Source organism: Pungitius pungitius, chromosome 7, assembly GCF_949316345.1.
Source record: "Pungitius pungitius chromosome 7, fPunPun2.1, whole genome shotgun sequence".
NCBI classification, from domain to species: domain Eukaryota; kingdom Metazoa; phylum Chordata; class Actinopteri; order Perciformes; family Gasterosteidae; genus Pungitius; species Pungitius pungitius.
Window position 1 is genome coordinate 17,704,026 of NC_084906.1, and position 14,226 is coordinate 17,718,251.

Below are 14,226 nucleotides of genomic sequence, written 5' to 3' on the forward strand. Positions count from 1 at the left end.
TGGTAAAACCCGTGACTTCGGGCCACACAGACACTACGGGAGTCTTTTGATTCTAAATCTGTACCGATGGTATTTGGAGACGGAGTCTGTTTTTTGCCTCTGTCAGTAGGTTATTTCTTTCTCAGGCTCCAGACGCATTTTTTTTTGTGGAAAGATGCTGATGTGGGGTTGGGGGGGTAGTCTGTGAGTTTTGACAGAATGGTGGTGAGGTGGGTGTTTGGGCTGGTGGATGGTTTAAGTTTAGGGGTCAGTTGAACATGTGGACTGTGTGACGTTTAGTCCTCGTCTCGAGGGAAACGACCCGTCGACCCGTTTGTTTAAAAAAATTTAAAAAAAACGCAGACAGACAAACTTCCAGAAATACTTTGCATATTTCCTGCCTGTAAAGGATGCATGTTTTCGTCTCCGAGGCCTTCTGCGGTGAATTTGAGAGGTTCACACAACCCCCAAAAAAGTGAATGGGAAAAGAGATGCCTCATGCTCACAGTTTCTACAAAAAAAAAAATCAATTTCCATTGCATCCGCCAACGTGCACACGCACAGGAGCCTTTTCAAGCTTTCCCAGACATCGCAGAAGGAGTTCTGAGAAAAACAGGCAGGCTTGTTGACATGACTGAGGTCAAAGTTATTTTTTACATATTAACTAAGGCTGTGAGGTCTATTTTGGGTTTGAGGCCCTCTGTTGTAAAGATTAAAAAAATAACATAAAGCTATTTAATTCAAAAAGTACCAGATTTATTGAGTGAGATATGTTTTGTGAGATAACGGTCTGATTTCTTATCATTCCAAAACTGTGTGTGTTGAGGCTGAGAAACCAGACTATTCATTCAGTGCTGCTAGACTTTGTTTGAAAGATACAGGTTCATCTTCTTCATTTCTGATATGACAACTGCTAAAGAAATGGATAAATCTTTGAGTTCCACGTGTAAAAAATAAAGATTTGAAAATGGCCAATTTACCATGCAAATACATTTTACACCTCTGTCTTCCATCCATCCGTTCATCCTTCTATCCATGCACCCTTTGATGTTGCTATTCTGAGCTGGATGCAGATAAAAAAAAGGTTATCTGAAAGAACCAGGAAGGCTGTTTCTCAGACAAGCAGTCACCTTGGGCCCTTAAAGACTTCAGACCTTCCACTGATAACCCACCTCCGCTCCAGACACACTATCTACTCATCACCTTTCGAAGGAGAGGTAGCCCCTCCCCGAAAAATATGTGATGCTCTTCAAGATAGAGATCAGGTTGTTTCTTTTGTTGTCATATCATGTAGAATTGTAAATGAATAGCAATACAACTGTATAGCAGCGTAGAAGCGGGGGCAGGTGCCGTGTTCTTCCAGGACTTCAATATTTGCCCCTTCGGACCTTGAGCTTGATTCAAATGATGCTGTTACTTCCTCATGTGTGCAAGATCCAACTACACGCACTGTTAATGTGTTTGTTTGCCCTCTACTATCAGTTTGGGTCGCTCCGAAACAACAACTGTGTTCTGGCCCATCAAAATGTTTTTACTCCTTGAAATGTTTCTGGGCCTTCAAATCAAATTCCATTTGGAACCCGTTGGTATTGCATGTTGCCTCCCGAGAGGCCTCGCTTTTCCACCGCTGCAGCTCGTACTTCGTTCCCACCACACTTTACATTCCCCACCGTCTAACTCACCACCGCTCGGAGCCTACGTCAGTGTGCCCTGACTCACAATGCAGCGCCGCAGCAGAGAGATGCGGAAAGAACAACCTTTTACAGCACATGGCCTTTCTTTTTCTTTTTCTTTTCTTTTTCTTTTCTTTTTCTTTTTCTTTTTTTTTTCTTCACGATCTAGTGACCTGTAGCAACATTTCCTCTTTCCACCACAGCACCCACCAAACAGCCAGGAAGTCGGCATCCAGCTTGCAACAACACAGAGCCGAAGGGTATTTTCAGAGGGGGTTATAAATGGGTTGTCAAGAGAGTGCCTGTACATCTCTTGCTGCTCAGGGTAAAGTCAACAGCTCTGGGGGTCATTCATTAATCTGCGATGCCTGGGCTGACATGTGCAAGAGGGCCAGACTGCCTGTGAGCTCACACAATCAGTGATACCGGTAGGAGAGGGAGGGGGGGGGAAAAACAGTGTCCTCCTCTCTCTATTCTCTTCCCATCTAGCTTTCTTATTGTCAACATTCTTTTTGATCAACATCGTTAGCCCGCCCCCCCCCCCCCCCGTCATCCATCACAGCCTCATTTTTATGGCCCGTTCCGTCCGATGGATCCATCAAAAACAAAGAGCACAGAAAAACGAAAAAGAAAAGATCAAGCAAAGATGGAGGAAACAAAGTGGCCCGTCACACCATGCCTGGGCATCGCCTTATAATTGAGCTCCCCGGGGTTGAATTGATGTCGATGTGCGATATCTGCAGACAATATTCTGCTAAAATACATACATTTTCTTGCCTCAAGCAGAAATCAATGCAGTATCACTTTATCTTGGACGCAAAGGTTGCTAAAACAAAAGCATTACAACATAACTAGTGACTACGTTGTGTTCCTACAAGTGACTCTGCCTCATTTCTCTCCTGCTCCGTCGCTCTTCTTCCCGTCCTCTAAAGCTTCCCGCCCCCCCCCCAGGAGCTTCTGGAGCTGCTTTTGCTCGGCCCCTGGTCGGACTTCTTTTGACCCCCTCTCCCATTGTCCGTCTTGCTTTCTCAATCTCACATCGCGGTGCACAAAGCCAGTGGAAAACCGTAAAAAAATGCAACGCATCAACGATGAGAAGACGCGACCCTTCTGTTTCCCACCCGTTTCAACATTCAGTGGTTAGAATAATCAGGGGAGTGGATGAGAATGTGCGATCCACTTTTAAACACGTAATGGATCTAGCTCAGAGGGGGGGTGGGGGGGGCAAAATTGTTTTTTGTCACATTTGCCGTATTTTACAACATGGCGCCACTGGCTCAGGCGCCATGTTGAGAGCGGTTGGGAGACAATAATAAAATCAATCAATCAATAAAAGCTTCATATTTTTTTGACAGTCCATTCTTTTGTCCACCAGTTACTGCTCATTATATTCCTACAGTGACGGCACGTCACACTTCCTCACGACCCGAACTACTCTGTATTTCATCCACATGTTCTGTACGGAAAATCATTTAACCTCTCAGAACCGTGTTTTCTTCTTACAAGCAATACATTTTTTTTTTTTTTTACTGAATAACACTAAGAAATGGCCTAAAAAGGAGAAGTGTGACTGGCTCCAATGGGAGAGGTCTGACCTATCTCACACTCCGAAGGAGCAAAGGGATCCAGTAATCTTTTACTGGAACATGCAAAACAATGAGTCATCAAATTGACAGATATGAAACGGGTTGCGATTTCTTGGCCGGCCTGTTGGAGACGGTGCAAATAAACACACAACTCGGGTTATTTAACAATCGTGCGCTCGTTAAAAGAAAAACAATCATTATCATCAACCCTGGAAAACGTGTCATCCACTAGGATGACACAACTTCATTTAACACACGAGGCCTCGAGGCAACACATCACATGCGTCAGTACATGTACGCGCAGCAGGTCTATGACACAGGCAAATTAGGGATTGTTGTCTCAAACAGTCTGCTGGTGTCAGACAAAAAGGAAAACCCTTCAAAAACGAAACACCAATCAATCAATCAATCCCGGCTCTGGCTGAAAAGTGACCCATCTGGCAGAAGGATACACGCGAGGCTCCCACCTCTCCACTGACCGAATGGAAAGGTGAGACCCCGCCCACCCGGAGGAGGGGGGAGGAGGGGGAGGAGGGGGGAGGGGGGGGGGGGGGAGCGAGACGGTCCAAACGGGAGGGAGTCACTGCGCGAGAGGAGGACGCGACGCTGAAGTTTCAGGACACAACAAGAAGTGGATGTTTGGAGGCGAATTCCTTCCGTGGTTGCTTTCATTCGTGGAAGGAAGAAAAGAAAAGAAAAGAAAAAGTAACTTATCGACGTCGGAGTTAATCCGTTTTCTCTGTTTTTTTTTGGGAACCGGGAGCGCGTCGTTACGCAGGAGAGAGAACAACTTCAGACGTGGACCCATCCACCGGGATGTTTACATGAGAGCAGCAACTCCCACAGGTAACCACACCGTAGATGAACAATAGTTGATTCACACACACTTTTATTCGGACAGGTTTACTCCAGCTCACGTTTCCAAATGATCTCTCCTTTTGACTTAAAGCTCCATCAGACCTCCATCAGTAAACGTGACGTTTCAACGTAAATGGGCTGAAAAGCAAACATGCCCAACCATTCTATTTGATACAAACAACAGCTCAATAGAATCAGTGTTTGTTTTAATTATGAATTGTTACTCATTTGGGCTACACACTGAATTTCACATTACATTTTGCGAGGCTTGTTCACCTAAAAATCATAATTAAATGTAGCCTACCTTAATGATTATTTTTTGGAAACTTATAGATCAACAGTCCCAGTACATTTCACTGGACATGAAGACAATCACATGGCACATGATTTATTTATAACAGAAGGAACCAAAGCGACTGTTTGATATCAAGGTGTAACGCCCTAAACTGCAGCTCTTTCTTATGTTATTTTTTTATTATTGTTTAAGATGTCATCTTCTATCTTGGCAATCTCAGTCCTTTGATAAATGATCATGAATTAAGGCTAGTAAACACTTAAACACCCCAAATATGTGCAATATAAGCACTCTGGGCAATAACAGTTGTAATAGAACACTTCACTATATTGTTATTGTGGATTCTTGTTTTAAATATTTTCTTTACCATTTTGTCGTTTGCACTTTAACCCTTTTCTGTTGCCAACCTGTGCATTTCCCCGCTTCTGGGACTAAAGAATAGATTATTTAATGCAGTCCATTCTTTCCCCTTATTTAGCCAAATGACGTTGCATATAACTTTTCAAAATCCCATTTGATCCGGCAAACAGGTTCCTTTCGAGCTCCGAGATGCCCGTTCTGACGCGGCGGCCCAGTTGAGCGGCGGCCTCTCCTCCCTCCAGCTGCGCCCCGGTGCCGTGGCGCCCTCTGCTGTGTGAACCGAGGAAGGCCAGTCGGGGACGGGACTGGGGGGGGGGGGGGGGGGGGGGGGGGGAACCGACAGAATGGCGAACCACCTGAAGGACGGCATGAACGCCGTCATCGTCAGCCACTACAACCACTCGGGGAAGTGGGACAAGTCTCGCGGCGGCGGCGCCTGCAAGACGGCCCTGCTGCTCTTCATCTGCGTGCTCATCGTGCTGGAGAACGTCACCGTGCTGCTCACCCTCTGGAGGAACAAGCGCTTCCACAGCCGCATGTACTTCCTCATCGGGAACCTGGCGCTGTCGGACCTGCTGGCCGGCGTGGCCTACGTGGTCAACATCTTCACCTCGGGGAGCAACACCTACTTCCTGACGCCGGCGCAGTGGCTGGCCAGAGAAGGCAGCATGTTCGTGGCCCTGAGCGCGTCCACGTTCAGCCTCCTGGCCATCGGGATCGAGAGGCACATGACCATGGTGCGCCTGCGCCCGTGCGAGACGGCGCGTCGCGGCAGGCTCCTCGGCCTGCTGGCGGCCTGCTGGCTGGTGTCGGTGCTGCTCAGCGCCCTGCCCAGCATGGGCTGGAACTGCCTGGGCAACATGGCCTCCTGCTCCACGGTGCTGCCGCTCTACGCCAAGAGCTACGTGGCCTTCTGCATCAGCGTGTTCAGCGCGCTGTTGGTGGCCATCGTCATCCTCTACATCCGGATCTACCGCCTGGTGACCTCCAGCGGCCGCCGGGTGAGCAGCCGGCCTTCGGAGCGCTCGCTGGCCCTGCTGCGGACGGTGGTGATCGTGCTCGGAGTGTTTGTCATGTGCTGGACGCCCCTCTTCCTCCTCCTGCTGCTGGACGTGGGCTGCAGCCCGGACCGGTGCCCGGTGCTCTACCAGGTGGACTGGTTCATAGCCCTGGCGGTCCTCAACTCGGCCCTCAACCCTCTGATCTACACCCTGTCGAGCAGGGAGATGAGGGCGGCTTTCTTCAGGCTGCTGTGCTGCTGTCAGGGCGGCCCGGAGGCGACGGGGGCGACCCCGGGGGGCAACCCCAACCTGGCCACGGTCATCCCCACGGTGGAGAACAGCAAGACCAGCGCCGGGGGCGGCAGCGGGGCCGGCAAGTCCACGCTGAGCAGGGTGGAGAAGCGCGGGGACCCCCCGGCCACCGCCGCGCCCCTCGCCACGGGGGCCGCGGACCTCCTCTCGGCCGTGCTGGGGAAGGCGGGGGCGCTGCCGGCCCTCAGCAAGTTCTGAGCGGAGGGCGACTTGCCGCGCGGACACTTTTTTTTTGGGGGGCACGCACTACGGCCAGTGTGGGATTGGACGATATTCAGTCCGAACGGCGATGATGCAGAGGAGAGGACAAAATCAAAAACACTTTAAGCCACTATTTACAGACACTATTATTCGCAACACCGGAGTTACTGAAACGTTGGGATCGTCCTACACTATGATTAAAGTTGGACAGTTTCTTAGAAATGGTCAAAAAAGCCCAAATTGAATCGATTCAGGTCTGACAGTAGACTTGGTAATGCTTTAAACAAAAAGCATATAATTAACCCTATCAGGGTTTATTTTATTGTGTCGTTAGAAATAATGGAGATTAACCGCTTTTTTTTGCATGCATTTTACATCGCAATTGGACTTGGTAAACTTTATTTTCTGTGAAAACATTTGCCACACTAATAATATTGGTATACCCGTTTTTAAATAGTTTGTGTGAATAGAAAACACCACGGTACTAGGACTTAATTATTGTTTTTTTTGTCATGATTTGGGATGCACTGTGAGAGTAAAGGACCAAAAGTAGGTTTCTCAGACTAGCGGCCTCCGGAGGCTGTGACACACATTACACACCAGAAATAAAAAAAAAGAAAGTTGTGGATAAAAGTCAAATGACAGGAACATTTATTCTATTATATTCTTACCACCAGCGGGCAAAGGCGTAAAGATTGTCCTCGCAGTGGTGCTTCAGGAAAACCCCCCCCCAAAAAACTGTCAAAATCAGTGGGATTTGACATCTGTAAAGAGGCCATTTTGGCACGAAAGAGGCTCGGTTCTACATAAGCAGGACTGGCTCGTGTCTCGTCGGCTTAAGCTGGACGCAAGAAACCACTCGCACGCGTCGACTAACCACTAGTGAATGAGAGTGTTGGATGTGAACTATTTAAATGGCGGTAGACTGTAAAGGGCGGTGTAGTGCCTGATACTATTAAAGAGCAAATTAAACTAGAAAATGCATTTCCTGCTGAAAATGCGTTGGAATGCAGAAAGCTGAAATTAATTTCAAAAAGTTGCTTAAAGTACAGAAATGAAACAAGCTGGAATTATTAAAAACATTGCTGAAAGAATGGAAAAAGCTGAAATACATTTAAAAATGGCTGAAAATACAGAAATGAGAAAAGCTGAAATGAACTTGAAACAATTGCAAAAAAACTGAAATGGGAGAAGCTTCTATGAATTTGAAATCACAGAAATAATAAAAGCTGAAATTACTTCTAAACATTGCTGAATCTTTTTCATTCAAACTTAATGAACTTGTACACCGCTTTGCTAGTCTTCTGACAACTCAAAGCGCTTTAATACTAGATGACATCTCTCACCCATTAATACACTGATGACACAACCTACCATACACAGTGGCACCTGCCCATGTGCACAGAATAAACAAGACAGGAGAAGATCCTGGCAACAAGTCAAAATAAAATATAAAAACATTTTGCATGGTTGGTGAGTGCCTCAAAAGTTTGCAAATAGTGTAGAAATTACTGAAAGCTTCGTGGCGGTGCCATCAAAAACGCTCCTGGATACTTCCGGATAAGTTAACCGTCATGTCTTGATGATGTCATAAAGATGCGCGGTTTTGTGAAATAAACATGGACGCTTACAGCGCCAATGACTAATACAAGTACTACGTGTTTCACTTGGACAATTACATGTTAGTGGACACACACAAATACTACAGCCCCCATCTCGATTACAATTGTTCACTCCTCAGTGCGCAGTTTCGCCCACCAGCGGACCCCCTCCTCCCCCCTAACCCCGGCTGGTCCACCGTAACTTTTGACGTGCTTATTAACTGACGGACCTTCTTGCGGTCCGATGAAGGTTATTAATAGTATATTAAGTTGACGCTTTGTTGCGTAAAATAAAGACCAAACGATCTCCTGTCATTCGCGTAAGAAAACAAACTCACGTATCTGCAGCTCAATCCACGAAGGAACAACGTCACGCCACTCCCCGTAACTTTTGACGTGCTTATTAACCTACGACCTTCTTGCGGTCCGCGAAAAGGTTATTAATAGTATCACTCGCGTAAGAAAATAAACTCACGTGCCTGCAGCTTAATGACAACACCGAAGGAACAACGTCACACCCACGGTTTAAGTCTCCAGCGGGGAGTAGCCTCGTTAGCAGTATAGCTAGCTAGCACTCTAGTACTTATGGCTCTCACATGTCTCAAATATCTTACGGTCCAGCCTCCACATTACTTACGGTCTGCTCATCCCGGGTCTCCGTCCCAACTCACGACACGCACGTCCATACGTACCGTTATCTAACCACGGTTAAACCTGCACGTCCCTGAGCTACGTCTTTATGGGCATCGATCAACAGCTGGTCGCTAATTAGCTCACGGCGAAGAGAGTGAAGAGATTTAGACAAAATCCACACCTCAAACAAATGCTTCTAGGAGCAAAACTATATGGGGTAGCCAAAAAATTATGACATTTTGAGAGACCCAAGACCCTACCAAACGCATGAGTGTAGTTTTTATGTCTCTATGTGTTTTAAAACGGCTCAAACAGCCGTTTACAAAAAGTGTACCGGCTGTGTTTTTTTTTTTTTAAATGTCGCCAGATTTGTATGGAAGCTTATGGGGCTCGGGGCAGACTTTGTCTCACAATCAGGCTCCTCACGCAAAAAGTAAATAACTCTGAGATTCCAAACTTATACGAGTCCAACCAGCACAAGCACGGCTAATGTTTTCTTTTTAAATGAAGGCTGAAAAGTGAATATTGTGGCCGTAAAGATAAAAGTGCCTCTTTTTTTTTTACTGAATCCTGACACGGCGCTCACTCTAAATCGCGGGACAATCCGGAAAACTCCACTCTAAATTCTAAAGAAACCCCAAAACTACTGAAACATAATTAGTGATTATAAAAAAACTATAATAGATATCAACAAGCTGTTTTTTTAATGAAATTGTTAAGACTTGTGGCAACATTTTAAAGTTTAAATGGTGTCTCTAGCTGAAAGATTGGAAAAGCTGAAAAAGTTGAAAGTTGAAGAAGTTTTGAAAGGATTTGAAAATTTAATCCATTAGGAAACCATGTTAAAAAGGTTGAAGATATTAATTTATATTAATTCAATTATAAGAGCTAAAAAGCTGAAAAGTCATAGCACCCCTCCCCTGAATGAGCTGAACATTTTAATATTTGAATGGTCTTAATAGCTGAAAGTGTGAAGGAGTTGAAAGGTGCGGCGGAAGAAATAGAAGAACTAGAAAATGCATTTCCTGCTGAAAATGCGTTGGAATGCAAGCTGAAAATAATTTCTAAAAGTTGCTTAAAAGTACAGAAATGAAACCAGCTGAAATTATTCTAAACATTGCTGAAAGAATAGAAAAAGCTGAAATACACTTAAAAATGGCTGAAAATACAGAAATGAGAAAAGCTGAAATGAACTTGAAACAATTGCAAAAAAACTGAAATGGGAGAAGCTTCTATGAATTTGAAATCACAGAAATAATAAAAGCTGAAATTAATTTCAAAAAGTTGCTTAAAATGCAACAAGCTGAAATTATTCAAAACATTGCTGAAAGAATAGAAAAAGCTGAAGTACATTTGAAAAGCTGAAATGAACTTGAAAGAATTGGAAAAAACAGAAATGGGGGAAGCTTCTATGAATTTGACAAAATACAGAACTAATAAAAGCTTAAATTACTTCTAAACATTGCTGAATCTTTTTCATTCAAACTAAATGAACTTGGTAAATGGACGTGTACAACGCTTTGCTAGTCTTCTGACTACTCAAAGCGCTTTAATACTAGATGACATCTCTCACCCATTAATACATTGATGTCACAACCTACCATACACAGTGGCACCTGCCCATTTGCACAGAATAAACAAGACAGGAGAAGATCCTGGCAACAAGTCAAAATAAAATATAAAAATCTTTTTGCAAATAGTGTAGAAATTACCAAGAGCTTTGTGGCGGTCCCATCAAAAACGCCCCTGGATACTTCCGGATAAGTTAACAGTCATGTCTTGATGATGTCATAGAGATGCGCGGTTTTGTCAAATAAAGATGGACGCATACAGCGCCAATGACTAAAATAAGTACTAAGTGTTTCACTTGGACAATTAAATGTTAGTGGACACACACAAATACTACAGCCCCCATCTCGATTACAATTGTTCACTCCTCAGTGCGCAGTTTCGCCCACCAGCGGACCCCCTCCTCCCCCCCTAACCCCGGCTGGCCTACCGTAACTTTTGACTTGCTTATTAACTGACGGACCTTCTTGCGGTCCGATGAAGGTTATTAATAGTATATTAGGTTGACGCTTTGTTGCGTAAAATAAAGACCAAACGATCTCCTGTCATTCGCGTAAGAAAACAAACTCACGTGTCTGCAGCTCAATCACCGAAGGAACAACGTCACGCCACTCCCCGTAACTTTTGACGTGCTTATTAACCTACGGACCTTCTTGCGGTCCGCGAAAAGGTTATTAATAGTATCACTCGCGTAAAAAAATAAACTCACGTGCCTGCAGCTTAATGACAACACCGAAGGAACAACGTCACAACCACGGTTTAAGTCTCCAGCGGGGAGTAGCCTCGTTAGCAGTTTAGCTAGCTAGCAATCTAGTACTTATGGCTCTCACATGTCTCAAATATCTTACGGTCCAGCCTCCACATTACTTACGGTCTGCTCATCCCGGGTCTCCGTCCCAACTCACGACACGCACGTCCACACGTACCGTTATCTAACCACGGTTAAACCTGCACGTCCACACGTACCGTTATCTAACCACGGTTAAACCTGCACGTCCCTGAGCTGCGTCTTTATGGCCATCGATCAACAGCTGATCGCTAATTAGCTCGCAGTGAAGAGAGTGAAGAGATTTAGACAAAATCCACACCTCAAACAAATGCTTCCTGGAGCAAAACTATTTGGAGTAGCCAAAAAATAATGACATTTTGAGAGACACAAGACTCTACCGAACGTTTGAGTGTAGTTTTTATGTCTCTATGTGTTTTAAAACTGCTCAAACAGCCGTTTACAAAAAGTGTACCGGCTGTGTTTTTTTTTTTAAATGTCGGCAGATTTGTATGGAAGCGTATGGGGCTCGGGGCAGACTTTGTCTCACAACCAGGCTCCTCACGCAAAAAGTAAATAACTCTGACATTCCAAACTTATACGAGTCCAACCAGCACAAGCACGGCTAATGTTTTCTTTTTAAATGAAGGCTGAAAAGTGAATATTGTGGCCGTAAAGAGAAAAGTGCCTCTTTTTTTTTTACTGAATCCTGACACGGCGCTCACTCTAAATCGCGGGACAATCCGGAAAACTCCACTCTAAATTCGAAAGAAACCCCAAAACTAATGAAACATAATTAGTGATTATGAAAAAACTATAATAGATATCAACGAGCTGTTTTTTTAATAAAATTGTTAAGACTTGTGTCAACATTTTAAAGTTTAAATGGTGTCTCTAGCTGAAAGATTGGAAAAGCTGAAAAAGTTGAAAGTTGAAGAAGTTTTGAAAGGATTTGAAAATTTAATCCATTAGGAAACCATGTTAAAAAGGTTGAAGATATTAATTTATATTAATTCAATTATAAGAGCTAAAAAGCTGAAAAGTCATAGCACCCCTCCCCTGAATGAGCTGAACATTTTAATATTTGAATGGTCTTAATAGCTGAAAGTGTGAAGGAGTTGAAAGGTGCGGCGGAAGAAATAGAAGAATAATATGAAGAAGATGAATAAGGCGGAATAAAGATTAGAAGAACAATACTTGGAATGCTTGAAGCATTCCAACTAATAATAATATGAAGAAGATGAATAAGGCGGAATAAAGATTAGAAGAACAATACTTGGAATGCTTGAAGCATTCCAACTAATAATAATATGAAGAAGATGAATAAGGCGGAATAAAGATTAGAAGAACAATACTTGGAATGCTTGAAGCATTCCAACTAAAAAGTTGCTTAAAGTACAGAATTGAAACAAGCTGAAATACATTTAAAAATGGCTGAAAATACAGAAATTTTCTAAACATTGCTGAAATAGAAAAGGCTGAAATACATTTAAAATTGCTGAAATTACAGAAATGAGAAAAGCTGAAATGAACTTGAAAGAATTGCAAAAAAAGAAATGGGAGAAGCTTCTATGAATTTGAAAACACAAATAATAAAAGCTGAAATAATAGAAATAGGAAAAGCTGAGAATTAAAAAATACATTTTTTGTAGTAATATAAGGTTTAGTACTATAGTTGTACTAGTGGTACTAGCAGCAGTAGAAGAAGTAAGTACTAGTTTCACTAGTATTTGAAAGCAATTGTGGTGTACCCATTGTTGAGGTACAGATAATCATTGAGGCTTTTATTTTGAAATAATGGAATTGGGTGGGGGGGTTTGAGAGACAGACTGTTTGTTATTCAAACCAAATGGACTTGGTAAAATAGATTTGTACAGCGCTCTTCTAGTCTTCTGACCACTCAAAGCACCTTAACACTACATAACATCATTCACCCATTCACACACCAATGACAGGACCTACCATACACAGTGGCACCTGCCCAACCAGTAACTAACATTCACACACACTGTAGTCACAGCTAGAGGAACAATCCTGGGATTAAGCGTCTTGCCCAAGGACACATTGACATGCAGGTTAGCCGGGCCTGGGATCAGACCGCCAACCCTCTGATTGGAGGACGGCCGCCCGCGCTCCCCACTCACCCACAGTCGCCCTAAGCTAAGAAAACTAAAGTTATTAATTGATGGGCCTCATCAAACATTACAGTAAGAATTCCCACCATTGGGGTTGAAATACTAGTAGTACTAGTAATATTAGTAGTAGTAAAAGTCATTTTAGTAATACTACCAGTTGAAATACTAGAAGTACTACTAGAAGTACTAGAAATATTAGTAGTGGTTGTAGTACTATTTGAAAGAGCAATACGTATTTAACAAAACAGCTTCATCCTAAGCTTCATGGCTAAATTAGATAATCATTGCAGCTTTTATTTTGAAATGATGGTATTGGGGGAGTGGGTGAGTAGGTGCAGGGGTTGAGAGACAGTATATATTATTTAATAGGCCTCATCAAACATTACAGTAAGAATTCCCTCCATTGGGTTGAAATACTAGTAGTAAAAGTATTTTAGTAATAATACCAGTTGAAATACTAGAAGTACTACTAGAAGTACTAGACATTCTAGTAGTGGTTGTAGTACTATTTGAAAGCGCAATAAGTATTCAACGAAACAGCTGAATCCTAAGCTTCATGTTTAAATAACATAATCACTGCAGCTTTTATTTTGAAATGATGGTATTGGGGGAGTGGGTGGGGGGGTTGAGAGACAGTATATATTATTTAATAGGCCTCATCAAACATTACAGTAAGAACTCCCTCCATGGGGGTTTGAAATGATGAGAGAAGGTGGAGAGAAGGAGGTCATGTCAGGCTGCACTAATCAGCTAATTAGGATCAGCTGTGAGTCACAGAAAGAGCCCCAGCTCGTTGGCGCGGCAACGGAGCAAGGTGCACTTAGCTCACAGACAGTTACCGAGAACCCACACCTCAAACAAATGCTTCCTAGAGCAAAACTATTTGGAGTAGCCAAAAAATAATTACATTTTGAGCGACACAAGACTCTACCGAACGTTTGAGTGTAGTTTTTATGTCTTTATGTCTTTTAAAACTGCTCTACCAACAGTTTACAAAACATGGACCCTCTCTTGTCTTCCGACTTTGCCCGCACTCTAGCGCTCACTCTAAATTCGAAAAGGACCCCAAAACTAGTGAAACATAATGAGTGGTTATGAAAAAACTATAATAGATATCAACAAGCTGTTTTTTTTAGGAAATTGTTAAGACTTGTGTCAACATTTTAAAGTTTAAATGGTGTCTCTAGCTGAAAGATTGGAAAAGCTGAAAAAGTTGAAAGTTGAAGAAGTTTTGAAAGGATTTGAAATTTAATACAT

General features: G+C 43.4%; 1 protein-coding gene across 1 annotated transcript; it reads left to right on the forward strand.

Moving 5' to 3' along the window:
• Positions 1–5,092: 5,092 nt before the first annotated feature.
• On the forward strand, positions 5,093–6,988 carry s1pr3a (sphingosine-1-phosphate receptor 3a). Its single transcript, XM_037468596.2, has one exon. The coding sequence runs from the start codon at positions 5,096–5,098 to the stop codon at positions 6,260–6,262; it is 1,167 nt and encodes a 388-aa protein (XP_037324493.1). The 5' UTR covers positions 5,093–5,095; the 3' UTR covers positions 6,263–6,988.
• Positions 6,989–14,226: the final 7,238 nt, after the last annotated feature.